The 17,039-nt window shown below is 42.4% G+C and overlaps 2 protein-coding genes across 5 annotated transcripts in view; both read right to left on the bottom strand.

The window, feature by feature from the left end:
- LOC307043795 (polycomb group RING finger protein 6-like) overlaps positions 1-17,039 on the bottom strand; it is a 60,835-nt gene that overhangs the window by 31,263 nt on the left and 12,533 nt on the right. For 2 of the 3 annotated variants that reach the window (XM_079688622.1, XM_079688623.1), the window contains 4 exons: positions 4,147-4,243; positions 3,896-3,951; positions 3,760-3,819; positions 3,392-3,509 (listed from right to left, as the gene is read on the bottom strand). In XM_079688622.1, coding sequence (XP_079544748.1) covers positions 3,392-3,509; positions 3,760-3,819; positions 3,896-3,951; positions 4,147-4,243 — 331 coding nt within the window. The remainder of the gene's footprint in view (positions 1-3,391; positions 3,510-3,759; positions 3,820-3,895; positions 3,952-4,146; positions 4,244-17,039) is intronic. The other variant, XM_079688624.1, reaches the window with a different exon arrangement.
- Positions 4,252-16,383, bottom strand: LOC307043794 (general transcription factor II-I repeat domain-containing protein 2-like). 2 transcript variants are annotated; one of them, XM_079688619.1, is made up of 3 exons: positions 13,050-16,383; positions 7,872-12,858; positions 4,252-7,670 (listed from the first exon to the last, which is right to left on the bottom strand). In XM_079688619.1, the coding sequence occupies exon 2, from the start codon at positions 9,310-9,312 to the stop codon at positions 7,876-7,878; it is 1,437 nt and encodes a 478-aa protein (XP_079544745.1). In that variant the 5' UTR covers positions 9,313-12,858; positions 13,050-16,383; the 3' UTR covers positions 4,252-7,670; positions 7,872-7,875. The 2 variants fall into 2 exon arrangements, with proteins under 2 accessions (XP_079544745.1, XP_079544746.1); XM_079688620.1 differs by lacking the exon at positions 13,050-16,383 and having other exon boundaries at positions 7,872-13,004.

Below are 17,039 nucleotides of genomic sequence, written 5' to 3'. Positions count from 1 at the left end.
GCAGCAGAGGTAACTCTTGCTCTTCCTTTCCCGGGGGGATCCTCATGAGAGCCAGTCTCATCATAGCGTTCGATGGTTTTTGCGACTGTACTTGAGGATACAGTCAAAGTTCTTGACATTTTCCGGAGCGACTGGCCTTCATTTCTTAAAGTGATGATGGACGGTCGTTTCTCTTTACTGAGTTCAGTGGTTCTTGCCATATTATGGATTATAGCAGTAGTCAAATAGAGCTTTCCTCTGTGCACTAACCCTACCTCTGCACAACACAACTGATGGTCTCAAACTCATTCAGAAGTAATTCCACAAATTGACTCTTGACAAGGCACACATGTTAATTGAAAACCATTCCAGGTCACGACCTCATGAAGCTGACAAAAGGTGGGCTACTTTGAAGAATCTAAAATATAAATCATATTCTGGATTTTGTAACACTTTTTTGTTAACTAGATCAGGGGTTTTCAAAGTGTGGGTGGGTGAGCCTCCCCTCAGAGAACATAAGACCAGCCGCGCCCCCCCTCCCAATTATTATTGCTGTTATTATTATTATTATTATTGTTGCTATAATGCAGGGGTATTCAATTACATTTCAAAGAGGTCCAGTAAGAGAAAATGTAATTAAATGCTCTGTTTCCGCTGTCTACCTTCCGCCATTTGAAATTACTCCGACTGTTTCTCTCCTCTTGTCTCGTCTCTGTGTGTGTGTTTGAATCTATCGTGCTGACTGCACCGATTTGATTGGCTGAGTAGCGTCACCTCCTTAAAACATTAAACAATAACTTTTTTAAACCTTTTTATTTTTATGTTTTAAACATATTGTATAAAACTCCCCCATTACTTGGACTATTCCTTGCACCCCTCTAGAATAAGCCCGAATTGTCTCAACCATATTGCATCAGTAACGTGCACTTGTTATTATAACAAGATCCAGTGTGAGAAAAAGTTTTTAGAGAGTACTTGTCCATGGACAAGTGAGTTTGGCAATTTACTTGTCCGAATACATTTTCACTTGTCCAGAATGGACACAAATTGGGGCCACTGGAATCTTCTTCTTCGCCATCGTATTTCACATTTTCCCACGGTTTTTACGACACCGCTCACGTGAGTGAGCGGTAAGATTTTACTGCATCACACATAGGGCTGGGTATCGTTTAGATTTTAACGATTCCGGTTCTGCTTTTCGATTCCAGTTATTTTCGGTTCTCGATTCCGGTTCTTTGAGAGGGTAAAAATAAGTCCCATGACAAACTGGGAGAAAAATATATTTATGAAAACATTAAGTCAAATCTGTATTCCTATTTACAAATCAGTTCATACTGTTAAATTTATTACGGTTATTGAATACAATTATATAAACATAATCTCTGCATTGTTTTGTTAGTTCTAAGTGGTGCAGTTTAAGAATGTACAATTGGCCCAGTCTCCTCTGATGTTACACTGCAACCTGCCTGTGAGACAGAGTCCAACCACACAATCTGTGTGTCCAACACATGTCCTGCAACACACATGCTGCAACCTGCCTGTGAGACAGAATCCAACCACACATGTCCAACACATAGGCCTAATAATAATAATAATAATACATTATATTTATAGCCTATAGGCCTAGCGCTTTTCTAAAACTCAAAGACGCTTACACATGTCCTGCAATACACATGCTGCAGCTGCCCAGCTGTTCACTGTTTGTAAAAGTAAATAGATAGTATTTTAATTTCAATAATTTCTATACCCTGCCTTATAAACAATACTGACATCCCTGTGCTCCTCCGAGTATGGGGGTCCGGGGATATGATTACAGCGCGAGGACACAGGGAGGCTGCTTCACTTCATAAAGGAAATGGCGGTCAATATTAACAACAAAGGAGCTAAAAGTCCTAATAACCTTCATTACGTGTTAGAGAAAGAACATAAGAAAGTTTGACAAAGATGAGGCTGTTAAACGGGCAGTGAATCCGCTGTGTGTAGAAAGAGAGAAAGAGAGAGAGAGAGAGAGAGAGAGAGAGACGCTGAGCTGCACCATGCAGCGATCAGCTGATCCGGAGCAGAGAGAGGGAGCTGCGGTCCGCGGGGCTCGGCTTCGCCTCCTGTCCTCACAACTCTTATCAATCCCGGGAACGGACAATTGTTATTTGTTCCTACTCGGAACCGAGTTTTGCTTCCCAACCCTGCCACTGTGCTACACTTCCCGCCCCGCCCCTGCACAGAAAGCGGCGAGATGCATTTCATTAGGAATCGACAAACAGAACCGAAACTAACATTTCTAAACGAACAATGGCGGACACGTCCAATTTGCGAATGAGTTCTGCCTTTTGTAAACTGAATCTATCAATAATATAACAATAAATCCGGGCGAAAAACGTCACTTGTCCGCCGGACAAGTCAATTGAAAGATCTACTTGTCCGATATTGTAAATAACACGTCCCGGACGGTGGGACGTGTACTTTTTCGCACACTGAGATCGCAAGGACACTGGGTGCGATCGGAAAATTGAGTGTTGTTCAGTTTGTGTGTTGTGGAACATGCGTGTGCGTGCATGAAAATATACCACACCCAATTACAATTGCATGTTCAATTCACTACCATGGAAGTTAATACAGTTGTTAAAGTTGGAACAGCCTGTGGACAGCCGTTCTTTCTTGCATGTCAGTCGCCGGCACCTTCTTACAGAGGACAGGCACATCTAGCTGCAGCACGACCCGTATATTTCCGCACGCCGTGTTCTCAAGACATGTTTTTTTTTACATTTTCAACATGGTGGATAAATCCTTATATGCTCCCGGCAACACACTGAACGTCAACTTTGCCTCCTTATTACACTCACCCCTACTTTAGTGGGAACAATGAGTCTGCGATGCACACAGGAATAAACGCAGATCATACTCTGGCTTCAGCCTTTACCGGTACTTGCTTTTGATCAAAGTCAATGCGGAAAACCTGCACTCACACAGGTAGGTGGAGGTGAAGGGAATGAGCACTTTTACAGCCTTTTTGGCAAGGTGGGGGAACTCGGTCTCCACAGACAGCCACAAGTGGGCAAGTGTCACTTTACTCGTCTTTTTCTCGTTCTTTTGTGTCTCACGCTGCGCCTCCCCTGAAGCTCTCTGGCGCCCACCAGGGGAGGTGCGCCTCACACTTTGAAAACCGCTGAACTAGATAATTTCATAGTTTTGATGTCTTCCGTATTAATCTACAAAGTAGAAAAAAAAAGAAAAAAAAATCACTGAATGAGAAGGTGTGTCCAAACTTTTGACTGGTACTGTAGTTTAGTAGATTTTCTTTGTTCTGGGGCATAAAATAATATCTAGCAGAATGTCTACTAGGTTGATTACTTTTTAATAGGTAATACAGCTGTTGTGACAAAATTCTGTCCAGCATAGCTGTATAGATCCTTACCCAGCAAACTCCAGCAGCAGAGATACATCCAGCTCAGGAGGGATGGTGAACACAGACGGGGGAATGTTCTCTTTCTTCTGCCTCGTTATGACAACAGGACCTGGAGGCGAGATTACAACTGAAAAGCAGGAGAGGCAAAACACAAGGTAATGGATTGTGTGACAATCTTTCATGTTTTCGATGCTGTTGACAAACCCATGTTTAAAACCCATGTCTGCTTAAATGAACAACGCAATAAGATAAACTTTATACTTTTTTCACAGAAGGAAAAGTAAAGTCCAGAACATTAGATTACAGAAAATCACAATTTTTGTATCTAACGTTGCACCAAGCCTTCTGATTTTAAACGTTAAAGTTTAAAGAATTACCTTTGTTTGGCACATCCAGCCCTCTCTCCTTGTAGAATTGACACATTTGTTTTCTTTCGGCTGTGGAATAAGAGTTGAAAGAGATAGAGTACATGAAGACCATCAAAATGATTGTAACTGTATGTACTGTACTTACACTCCTCCAGGAAGGGAACCATTTTGTAAACAATATCCTGCAGTTGTCTGTCAGGGCTGCAGGAAAACAGAGAAAAATTGTTCAATAAACAAACTGTTCTTACTTGGAAATAAATGCAATCACATTTCTGAAATTAAATCTGTACCATAATCCTATAAATCATTGAAACTCTAAAACATATGGTTGGCAGATATATCATTATTTTTGGTACAACACAATTGAACTAATGCATCACATATTGACAGACCTACCTGATGTTGTACGTCAGTTTTGTCTGGTGGACTACAATGCTGCATGTTGGACACCTTTTGCTGTAGAATAAGTGTTTCACAATGCAGCTTTTGCAAACTTGGAGAAGATAAACACATCAAAATAAAGTCAGGACAGTAGATGGCAACGAGAGATTAATATGGACTTTAAAGCTGATATACATATCATTCTTTGAGACCTCAGAATTATAATCTTTGATTTTGAAGATAGTCATCTTTTAAATTCAATGCGTTTGTTAAACAATTGAGACATTCAGTGAATTTAGTGGTTTAAAAATGATCTTTTCAAAGAATATTGATTCTAAAACTATAGAGAAGCGGTTTCCTCCAATATACCATGTGTTTTGCGTTTCTGTAAAAGGGTTCCTGCAGGTTTCGCCAACTCAAATTTAAGACTTTTTATGACCTTTTTAAGACCACTTTGAATACATTTAAAGAGCAACTTACAGGTTGGAGACACCAGTGAATAAATGTGTAGGAAAATGATGAATACACTAGATTTTCCCCAAAATATACAGAAATATACACTACAGTGACATCTGGCGTTGTTTTAGTAAGACATTTTCACTTCCGCATAAAAAAGCCTCCGCACGTGACCTCCCGCGTGTGACGTAACATGGGGGAAACAAGGGGGGGAGCGGCCGGTCTAACGTATGAATAAACATGGATCACAATGCTAGTTTTGACACAGAAGAGGTAGAAAATATATATTCGAATGCATATGATTATAATTATGAGCCTGCTAGGCGTCCAAGAGACCAGGAGCAGCCAAGGATTCGAAAAAATAACGGCTATCGGAGAGAAATGGAGCTTTGGTGTGTGGAGAACCAGTGGAGAACAGAGCAGCTGTCTTGGTGAGTGACCGGCGTTAGCATGTTAGCTAACGTCAGTCACATCACAACATTGTAAAGTTAGCAATCATATATCAGGCTATAACTAAAGTAGTATTGATAATATAGTAACGTTACTGGCAGGACTGTTGATTCTGATCCATAACAGAAACTAATGCGAAAGTATCAGCCGTATCTCGCGTTACCTAATGCAACTCCACACTACGGTGCTGACCGGAGGGGAGACGCGAGATACGGCTGATACTTGACGATCTGGCGGAGAAAGGTTGTGGAGCCTCCGTTGATATGCCGTTGTAAATGGCTTGATGGAAAGCAGGTGTGTAGTCGGGGAGGGTGCACAGCTGATTGCAGCAGGTGAGTGGAGGTTGAGCCGGGAGCCAGGAGTGACAGCCACCGCGCCCACACAAACAACACAGACAGGGGGAAACAAACAAACACAAAGGAGACGGCTGGAGCAGTACAGCCACCACAGAGTTACCTAACTCCACACTACGGGTGCCGTGTACCGGAGGGGAGAGAGAGAGCAGCGAAGGGGGGAGAGAGAGAGCAGCGAAGGGATGTAATACGGTTTCTTGATAAAGCTGTGGAGACGGAGTATGTGCTGCAGGGAGGTGGATGCACAATGCACCCAGGAACAAACGCTAGCTCCGGTCCTTTACCCGTGAGGGAAACTGTGGACTCGATGCCCTGACAGGCTGGAGTTTGTGCAACCTGCATAAACACAAGCTCACCATGATTACAAATGGTGAAATGCAATGTAAAATTACCGAAAAAATACCAGCTCACTAAATCACAACCGCTCAAACCAACTACAAACTACTACCGCGGATTGGGCAGAGAACGAGTCCGAGAAAGTTAACTCCCCCATGTGACGTAATATGACGCGTTTGACGTTAAAAAAAAGCAGTTTTTACTAGCAGAGCTCAAAACGGCTCCTTTTCCTCTGAATTCCTGCCCTTATGTCTTGTAAAACATATCAAATCCTGCATTAACATTTTTAATTGTAATTTTCAGGCAAGGTTAAGCATAAATGTAGTAAAAAAAAAAAAAACCTGCAAGTTGCTCTTTAAGACCTATTTCAAGGCAATGAAGTATGAAGGAAAATTGCTATGAAAGAAGAAATACGTCCCATAATTACTTACAAAGTAAATGTATTCATGTTCAACATAAGAACAATGACTGAACATAACAGCATAACAGTACAAAGAACTGTGTTAGCGTGTTAGACAAAAAGTGTGTATGTGTGTGTGTCGTCTGTGTGTGCTTGAGTGTGTGCAGTGCATGACATTAAGGATTTTGGGAGATGGCCCTGTGAGCCATCTAAGCTAATTTACAGATGGCCCTGAGCCCAATAGAGATTGCCCTGAAAAATGCGCGCGGACGAAATGACGCACAAAGGGTTTGGGGGGCCTCCCCCTAGAAAATTTCGATTTTTGCAGGTCTTATGGTGCATTCACACCTAATAGAGAATGACGCGTCGTAAAACCCGGAAGTAAACTTCTTCCGGTTCCTTCGCATTGAAAAACCAATGCAAATTCTCCATAGGATTTTGGAAAATAGCTCGAAATAAGGTCTTTGGCTGACACACATTTAAGAGAGGGATCACTTTTTGTTCAGCCGGATAATATCCACATGTCAACCCTACTTTTATAATTTTTGAATCATAAATCTAGTCGCCAAAAGCGAAATGCTAACGTTATGCTATAAACGAACCGCAAGCCAGTACAGCAGCAGGGGCGCACGACTTCAACGTCACGCCAACTTAAGATCGTTTCAACTGACTTGCACTGAAACTGCACTTTGAACACTTTAAATATATTAACATTTTAAACTGTATACCCCGGTTATCTAGGCCCTTTTTGTTTTGTTTAATGTATACCACGTTTATCTAGGCCAGGGGTCCCCAAACTTTTTTCTCTGGGGGCCACATTATCGTTCCTGACTGTGATGAGGGGCCGGGATCGATCATGTGGGCTGTATACTAGGCCACTGCCTGTTATAGCCATAATTTCTAGCACAAAATAGTTCATCATTACAAGTGATTTGCAAAAGAAGTGAGTACTTCACATGTTTTTCAATTTGAAATACCACAGGTATTCCTTTTATTTTCTAATAACAACCATGTAAAAATAGCAAGGAAAGGTTAGAAAAACATGGTGATTGACAGTTTATGAGTGATACAATAGAAATGGTAGGCCTATATTACAGTGAGATGAGAAATCATCAAGACAAGAAACTTGGTGAACAATATATCAACTAACCAACTCTTATTTGTATATTCAGGTGAGATTTTTTTTGTTCAAGGTGAAAATGCAATGAGCACCCAAACACTTTTACAGCACAATTATCATCCCTTTGAAATAGGAGATTGAGATGAGGGGCAGTGCATAAAGAGGAGAAAGAGGAGAGAGAGGAGAGAGAGGGAGAGAGAGAGACAACGATGGAGAGGCAGATGCTGAGAGAAGAGATTGGGAGGAGAGACTGAGCAGTAAACCCTCGGCAGGTTAAACTAGAAGAGAGTAACAGAATGGGAAGTCAGCAATATGTGCAGTAGGTGAACTGAATTGGTACTTGTAGCCAGGGTGGAAGGAAGGATGGATTGGCAGTGATCTTTGAGGTCAGCAGTTGCAGTCCCCTCTCTTGCTGCCTGGAAACCTGGCATAAAGGGATGACATTGGACACATTCAGTAAATTACATAAATATGCTGCCTGTTGTTCCTTGTGATGTGATTTTACAAATACAGTGTAGCATTATTCATTAAAATTCATTAAAAACATTAATCATATTTCATCAAAAAATCATAGTTCATGTTTACAGCCATATAAAATTGTAATAGTTAAAATCAGTATATTTACCATATCAGTGTGAACTGTGTGCTTGCTTCTGGCTGGTGAGAAGTCCGATGTCTGGGTGTAGCCTAGTGGTTGCCAGTCTCAAAGTTTGATGCAAATGTTCATCTGAGAGTCTGTTCCTCGTTGGATTTTTTATTTGCTTCATGCGGGAAAACGTCTGCTCGCAGGTGTAGGTGCTGCCAAAAACGGTACACATCTTCAGAGCATGTTGTTTAATGTTTGGGTAAGTGCCCTCTGGTAGCTCAGCATAGAACTCAAGGAGGTGGTCAGGCTTGAATGCGTCTTTAAGGACATCACAATTCTGCAGCTCGGCTAGTTCAAACTGAAGAGAGGGAAGTGCGTCGTCAATGTCAGCAGCAAAGGGGTTCTGGAACAGACTTATGTCTTTGTTGTTGACATGAAGCTCGCGGAAGCGCACACTGAACTCTCGCTGCAGCATCTCCAGGGCATCTTTGCACTTCGCGACTGGGAAAGGGGCGGCTGGTTTCTCGGCGCAGTAGCTTTGGGTGGCAGGGAGATGTGTGAAGTCCAGCTTTTGGACCTGTCGCACAAGGAGCTGCAGTTTGACCTCGAATGCTTTTATGTGGGAATACATGTCGCTGATGAGATTCCCTTTGCCTTGGAGCTGTAGGTTGAGGTGGTTCAACAGTTCAGTCACATCAGTTAAAAACGCGAGGTCCCATTTCCACTCCGGGTCGGTCAGCTCCCGTACCGTTTCACCTTTAGACTGGAGGAAGGTGTTGATTTCGGGCAGCAGGTCGTAGACACGGCGCAATACTTTGCCTCGACTTAACCACCGGATTTCGGTGTAGTACAGCACATCCTGGTGAGCAGACCCCAGCTCGGAGAGAAAGGCCTGGAACTGCCTGTGTTTCAGCCTATTTTTCCGGATGTAGTTGACACAGTGCACAACCACCTTCATCACAGACGCCCACTTCAAAACTTTGCAGCACAGCGCTTGCTGGTGAATCAGGCAGTGGACTTGAATCGGTGGGGCGAGACCTCGTTCCTCGAACTCGCCGTTCAAGCGCCCTACTAGACCCCTCGTAGATCCGACCATGCTAGGCGCACCATCTGTAGTGACACTGGCAAAATTAGCCCATTGCAGACCAAGTTCGCCCATTGTTTTGCACACTTCGACAAAAAGGTCTTCTCCAGTTGTTGTGCCTTTTAGGCTTCTCAGTAATGCCAGCTCCTCTGACACTTCAAAACGTGTGTTGACTCCACGAATAAAAATCAACAGTTGTGCCGTGTCCTGTACGTCATTACTTTCATCCATGGCTAAAGCAAAACACTTGAATTCTGCGGCTCTCTCTCTCAGTTGGTCAAACACGTTTCCCCCCATCTCCTCAATTCGTCTCGTCATCGTTTGTGCTGAGAGACTCACCCCACGGAAGGCATCTGTCTTCTCGGGACACACCTCCTCGGCCACAGCCAGCATCATGGCCTTCCCGAATTCTCCGTCTGTGAACGGCTTGCCGTGGGTAGCCAGTAGGTTAGCTACTTTGTAGCTAGCTCGGACAGCAGCCAGGTTGACCCGGGATTGACGAAGGAAGGCATCCTGTTGAACAGCTAGTCCGCCTTTCAGACGCCGAACCTTATCATCTCTCGCTAGCCCGCTCAAGCTAGCATACTCTCTGTGCCGGGTTTCGTGATGGCGGCGAAGGTTGAATTCTTTAAACACGGCCACATTTTCTTTACATATAATACAAATGGCACGGTCCTTCCATGGAACAAAAAAATAATCCTTGGTCCATTGTTCTTTCAAAACCCGACACTCTGTCAATTTTCCTCACTTTACTGCACGCCATTACACTGCTGTTCAACTGTAGCATAATATTTTCTGCGCATGACTTCGATCAGCTTGTAAGGTGGCGGAAATTCGGTCATAAACATACATCATATAAATAATACAGACACACATATTAAATTATATAAAATATAAATGGTTAATAAAAAAATATTTTAGTGTTAAAAAAACAAGATGCAAATGTAACAGATGTCAACCAGAACGTTACATAACGTTGCTTTTAAAGCGTGATAGAGGCGCTGGCGATCTGATTGACAGTTCCACTGTTTGGCTCATGGCCACTACTAGAGCCGCTCTGGCCACTACATACTGACGGCCTCGAGTTCTAATCTCAGGTGACGGAATGAACAGCGATTACCGCCCTCGTTTGGAGAGTCATGTTATTATTTCACAAAACAAGTTGGACAACTAAAATAAAATATTTTAAAAAATATTTTATAATTTTATTTTATTTTTTTCTTCTTCTTTGGGCCAGTTCAAATGGTGAGGTGCAGAGAGGTGGAGGGCCGGTCAAAGGGGCGTGGCGGGCCGTATGCGGCCCGCGGGCCGTAGTCTGGGGAACCCTGATCTAGGCCCTTTTTGTTTTGTTTTATGTATACATGTCACACTGTGGGAAACAATATTTGGATATTTCTGGATGTATAACACATGTAGAATTTTTGACAATAAAGCTGAATTTGACTTTTGCATGCTTGCATATTTTAACAAAGCTTTTCATTTTAGCCACACTGAATTTAACTAAAAGTCATGGCTGTGTCAATTACCAGTCTGATATGGTTTTACAAAGATGACAAGAAGAGTGTAGATAGAGGAGAGAACCACTACAAGTCAGGCGACGTAACAGTGCAGCCTAGATGAAGGTGTGCTTACCGGTGTTGTCAGGGCTAGCATGAGGGACAAGGTTTATAGTGTCGGTGAGTAGTGATAGCAGGAGTACCGTTAACTTAGAGTTAATTTATTCACATTAATTCCCATCAACAAATCAATTGTATGTGTCATATGAAATCTTTATTAGGCAAGGCAAGTTTTTTTATATAGCACTTTTCAACACAAGGCAATTCAAAGTGCTTTACAAAAAATGAAAGACATTAAGAAAATGGCATTTAAAATCAGTCATTAAAAAGAAAAGCTAATAAAATAAAGATGAAAAGAAAAAATACATGGATAAAAGTTACAGTGCAGTCTAAGATATGAATAGTTCAATTAAAAGCAGCGACAAAAAGAAAAGTCTTCAGCCTGGATTTAAAAGTAGTAACGGCCCGTCTACACTACAGGCATTAAAAAATCTTGAAGCTGGGCGTGTTTGAAGCTTGACGACCAACAACCAATCACATGAATCTCCCGCCCCCGGCATACAAAGCAAAAGGAATGTTAAAACGAAGTAAACTGGATATAAACTCTCCAAACAGGCGAAAAACCTACCAGTTTCACCCACTGTCTCTGCCACCTTCCTCGATGCCTGGTTCCTCCGGTTTGCATCCCGGTAAATAGTTCTGGTCGTAAAGAACCGGGTGATTTGCTACCGTAATATCTCGTTTGGAATATGAGGAAATTAACTGCGGTCTGGCTCTTCAAGCTTGCACGCGGTTTGATTGGCTGCGCTTGCACTGGCGGGATTTGCATAAACTGGATTTGATTGGCTGATGCCAAGCATCGAGCCTCAAAACTTGAACATTGTTCAACTTTTGATGCCGATAGATGCTCGTGATGCTTGCAAAGCCATGCCATGCTCCCCACAATGCAGTTCGGCGAAGATTAAAAATCTTCTACGTCACCCCATTCAAGTGAATGGGCGAAGCGTTGAAAGCATTTTTTGATGCCTGTAGTGTAGACGGGCCGTAAGAGTTGCAGAGGACCTGCAGGTTTCTGGGAGTTTGTTCCAGATATTTGGAGCATAATAACTGAACGCTGCTTTACCATGTTTAGTTCTGACTCTGGGGACAGAAAGCTGACCAGTCCCTGAAGACCTGAGAGATCTGGATGGTTCATAATTTAGCAGGAGGTCAGAAATGCATTTTGGTCCTAAACCATTCAGTGCTTTATAAACAGCAGCAGTATTTTGAAATCTATTCTTTGACACACATGAAGCCAGTTATTAACTTCAGAACTGGAGCGATGTGATCCACTTTCTTAGTGTTGGTAAGGACTCGAGCAGCGGTGTTCTGAATCAGCTGCAGCTTTCTAATAGATTTTTTAGTGAGACCTGTGAAGACACCATTGCAGTAGTCCAGTCTACTGAAGATAAAAGCATGGACACATTTTTCCAAATCCTGCTGTGACATTAGTCTTTTAATCCTAGATATGTTCTTTAGGTGATAGTAAGCTGATTTAGTAACTGTTTTAATGTGGCTGTTGAAACCAATAACTAATTTAACCTGCTGACAAGAGAGCCCACCTCTGAAGATCGTGACTGGCTGAGGGATAGACTCGGGGGCAGGTTTTCAGGAATTTCTTGGCTTCTCTCCCCCGAGCCAGAAGGGGAACACTACAGCTTGGAAACACTTACGGCCCGTCCACAATACAGCTTCAAAAACGGTTTCCAACGCGTCTGCCCATTCACTTTGAATGGGGTGACGTCACGTTGCCTTGTTTTTCGCCGAACTGAATTGTGGGTAGCATAGTGGAGCTTTCCTGGCGTTTCAAGCTGCAAAAGTTGAGCAATGTTCAACTTTGGAAGCTTCTGAAGCTTTCGGTGGAAGCGTCAGCCAATCAAATCATATGCCAGTACAAGCTCTAGCTGTAGTGTGGACGGGCCGTTACTGTTCCTGAAATTATCAAATCTGTTGGGCATCAGGGACCTGAGGTAATTGTGGCAAGCATGGCATTGTCTGAAGAGCAACAGAGGGCAATTCAGGTGGCTACCACTGGTCAGCGAACCAACACAAACTGGCATTTGTTCAGGAAAGGAAGGTTGACTGCCAGCAACTTTGGAGCTGTCCTGAGGTCAAAGCGTGTGACTGCTTCCTTTATTGCCAGGGTGCTAGGGCAACAACAGGCCCTTGATGGTGTTTTGTCTGTACAATGGGGGAGTATGAATGAATGTGAGGGCGTCGGGGCATTCACCACTGCAACCCAGATGCAGGTCCATGAGTCAGATTTGTGGCTCTCCCTATCAGGATTGTTGGGGGCATCTCCAGATTGTCTGGTAGGGTCTTCCGCTGTGCTGGAGGTAAAGTTTCCCTACAGAGCCAGGGAAATGACAATTAGTGAAGCATTGCAAATCAAGGGCTTCTGTGTCAGTAAGGAAGGAGAAACATTCAGCCTGCGTGAGGAACATCCTTACTGGCACCAAGTGCAAGTTCAGCTTCACCTCACTGCGAGGAAGAAGAAATAAAGAAATTGTGAATTGTTTTTAATTTACATTTACTCGCCTTTGCAATGTTGTGGTTGTTAGAGTGTTAGGTTTCCTGTCAGCTCGTCTGTTGGGAAGATATAAAATATTAGTTTCATGGAAGTCACACCGTCACATATACTGTAAGAGCATTAAGACATACAGTACATAGGCTAAAACAAAACATCTAAAGATATAACCTTACACTTTGATAAGTCTAGTGAACATTTTCACTATTTTGACATTTTTATAGATGAAAATTGAACTAAAGAAATAAATGGTAGATTAATCCATATTGAAAATAGGTGTCAGCTGCTACACTAATTATAATAGTTATATTTCTTAATTAATTAAGATAAGATATTTCTGTATTGATTCCAATATGGGAAATGTTTGTGTTGCAGCAGCATAACAAGAAAAACAAAATATAAGTTATTATATATACAAAAGTATGTGAGGGATGGAATATTAAATTGAATATAAATGTAAAATGCACATGTGATTTTACGTCCAAGAGAAGCTATGGAGCAGAGAGTTCTCTGCCAGCCAGAGGTGATTTGTTATTAGTTCAATATGTCAAACTGATTTCCCTGTCTACAATCTTTAGTTACATGGTGAAACGTTATGCTGCTTGTACTAATTCGACTTATCATCTAAGCCACACAGGTTTTAATAGGATGTATTCATTATCTTTACTTATGTTGCGGTCTTTTCAGCAGCGCGCTCTCTAAAACGGCGATACAGTCACTACCCATCATTTACATTTCACCGTGACGTGGACAAAACGTAACGTCAGCTTACCTCATGGCACGAATCCAGACTCTCCTTTGGAAAACATTGGCCGGGAAACGATAGAACAAGCACGTTTCATACGAAGACCTGTGGCTGCAACCCGGAGCAAAGCAACAAACCATTGCGTAGCTAACTAGTAGCGCTGGCTTTAGCTAACGTTAGCTAACGAAACGAACTGCCGAGTAAAATTGGAAAACACTGGTAATTAATTATTCTATAATTTGTAAAACTACGGTGTTAAAAACGACAATTTCAAAAATACAGTTTCTAATGGTCAGATATAGATATACAGATACTAAAGATAGGCAGGTACTTGCTTTCAAGCAGAACACAGGGGAAAACAAACTTAGTGGGAGTGTTTACGTGTTCGGCGTAATGACGTACAACGGCCTCGACAATTTCTGTAATCCTATTCAGCCACTCGGTAACAACCATCGTTTTTCAGACACGTAAACTCTTCAAAAATCCCCAGTGGGGTCATTGCTGATGTATTTAATGTCGTAGAACAAAACGTGATTTATCTCTTAAATTTGTGTCAACCACAGACCTTATTTCGAGCTATTTTCCAAAACCCTATGGGAAAAATGCATTACTTTTTGAGGAAGGAACTGGAAGTGCTAAAAATGCTAACTTACTTCCGGGTTTTACGACGCGCCACTGCGGTTCTCTATAGTCCGCTCTCTGGTGCGCACCAGACCACAGTTTGTTACATTGTTTCATTTTTCAGAAGGTTCGGTTTGCGTTCACACCAGGTTCACACGGGCAAAACTCAAACGGACTATAAACTTTAAACAAAAGCCATGTGCTCGGAAATGCTGTTCAATCAGACATTAAGGGGGTAAAAACGCAAATCCCGGCAATTTCTAGCGGAGCCTCCGCCATGGAGCATCGGCACTTTCGGCAGGTTATTCTCATGCTGCTGTTAATCTGGAGATCAACAGACACTAGCGGCCGGCGCATATGATTATATAATCAGACAACGTCCATTAAAAAAACAGCGGAGAAGTAACGGGCAGAAACCCTCTTTTTTACGCAGCGGTCCAGACATAGACATCAGACGGCGACACATATACAGTGGCCAGTTACTTTGGCATTAGGGCAGGGATATCTAGATACTTCCCAAGGTTTGACATAATGAATTGTGCTACTTTTAAAGCAAGCAACGATGTTTTCAAATCTGTAATCAAAAAAGCTCCTCAAAAACGCTATCGAAGCAGTTCCTGCCGTTGCTACGTTAGTTCAAACAGTAACAACGGACTACCGTATTTTTCTTAGCGGATGCATGTCAATTTAAATCAATACTTACAACTATTTTTCAAATCAATAAAATCATTTTTCTAAATCCACAAAAGCATTTCAATTAATATTGGGAGTCATGTCGTTACTTTGTTGAGAATGTGGCCATGTAATAAGCAGGATAATGTGCAGCGGCGCGGTCATTATGGGGAAAATAACACCGACAGGCTGATCAGGAGCCCAACGCGAAGCGGAGGGATCTAGATCGGCATGTTCTTGTTCATGAGAGACGTTCTGCAGTAAGGAGGGGCGTTTCACCGACGACAGGTGTTCTTACTTTTATGTAGCTGACGGAGAATTTTTACTTTACACGACACTGTTCAACACTTAATTCTGCTTTACTCTTTAACTAAACAACCGCGGATGTCTTGAAAGACTCTTTCGCTAAAGATCTTTGAAGATATCCGCGTTCTTGTGACACGTAAATACTGCGCTTCCTATGTTTTGGTGCGGACTGCGTTCACACCAGCAATGAACCGCTCCAGAGTTCGCAAGCAAGCGCTCCGAGACTACCTATTTTAGCGGACCAGAGTCCGTCTGTGTTCACACCGACCCAAATGAACACTATAATGGCCCCTGTTAAAAATGTTTGCAATGTTATCTACTGTAAATTGGTCGAACGAATGCCTCCTCATCCGGAAGCTGACCGAGCAGACCCGAGCAGCAGTTGAGAGGAGCCGAGCGCATCCACGAAGCACACAAAATGGCGATGTCAGAGTTCCCGTTAGTCGGCAAATCTAAATCTCCTCGGTCAAAATGTCCGGTCAAAATAATTTCCCTTTCTCGCAATACCGCTTCAGTTGCGCCACTTATGTGACAGACAAGAAGAGTATGTGACAGACAAGAATAGTCAATTCTAATGTCTAATACTTAATGTGGAGAAAGAGATGTCCTGTATGGGTTGATTGTGCGTTGATCTGTTGGTAATGCCTCTGGGTTCCGGTGGGCATGTAAACAAATGCATAATGCTGCGCTATACTTTGTGGCCTCACCCAGTTGCATAGCGACACTTATTGTTTAGGTCAAGGTGTCTTTTAATAAGCAGGTAGTCATATCATTAGCTAGAACTAGCTGGATCTGATCGATATGGACATAAACGCGAGTGAAGTCTAATCTGACGGGAGAGAGAGATCACCTGCTGGCTGCTGACGAGTCGACACGCAGCTCTGCATGATCACATGCAGCGGTGAGCGGACAAAACACACACTTCAGGTTAGAATAACACACGTAGCTATTTTAATTACCTCTCAAACTACCTAAACTAGTTATATATACAGGACCGTCTCAGAAAATTAGAATATTGTGATAAAGTTCTTTATTTTCTGTAATGCAATTAAAAAAACAAAAATGTCATACATTCTGGATTCATTACAAATCAACTGAAATATTGCAAGCCTTTTATTATTTTAATATTGCTGATTATGGCATACAGCTTAAGAAAACTCAAAAATCCTATCTCAAAAAATTAGAATAGTTCCTCAGACCAAGTAAAAAAAAAAGATTTATAACAGCAAAACACAATCAAACATTTGAAAATGTCCATTAATGCACTCAGTACTTGGTTGGGAATCCTTTTGCACGGATTACTGCATCAATGCGGCGTGGCATGGAGGCAATCAGCCTGTGGCATTGCTGAGGTGTTATGGATGCCCAGGATGCTTCAATAGCGGCCTTTAGCTCATTAGCATTGTTGGGTCTGGTGTCTTTCAGCTTCTTCTTCACAATACCCCACATATTCTCTATGGGGTTCAGGTCAGGGGAATTTGCAGGCCAATCGAGGACAGTAATGCCATGGTCAGTACACCAGTTACTGGTGGTTTTGGCACTGTGGGCAGGTGCCAGATCATGCTGGAAAATGAATTCCTCATCTCCATAGAGCTTTTCAGCAGACGGAAGCATGTAGTGCTCTAAAATCTCTTGGTACACAGCTGCATTTACTCTG

The sequence above is a fragment of the Notothenia rossii genome (genome assembly GCF_949606895.1).
Source record: "Notothenia rossii genome assembly, chromosome: 6".
Lineage (NCBI taxonomy): Eukaryota > Metazoa > Chordata > Actinopteri > Perciformes > Nototheniidae > Notothenia > Notothenia rossii.
This window is presented reverse-complemented; position numbering and strand designations above follow the sequence as displayed.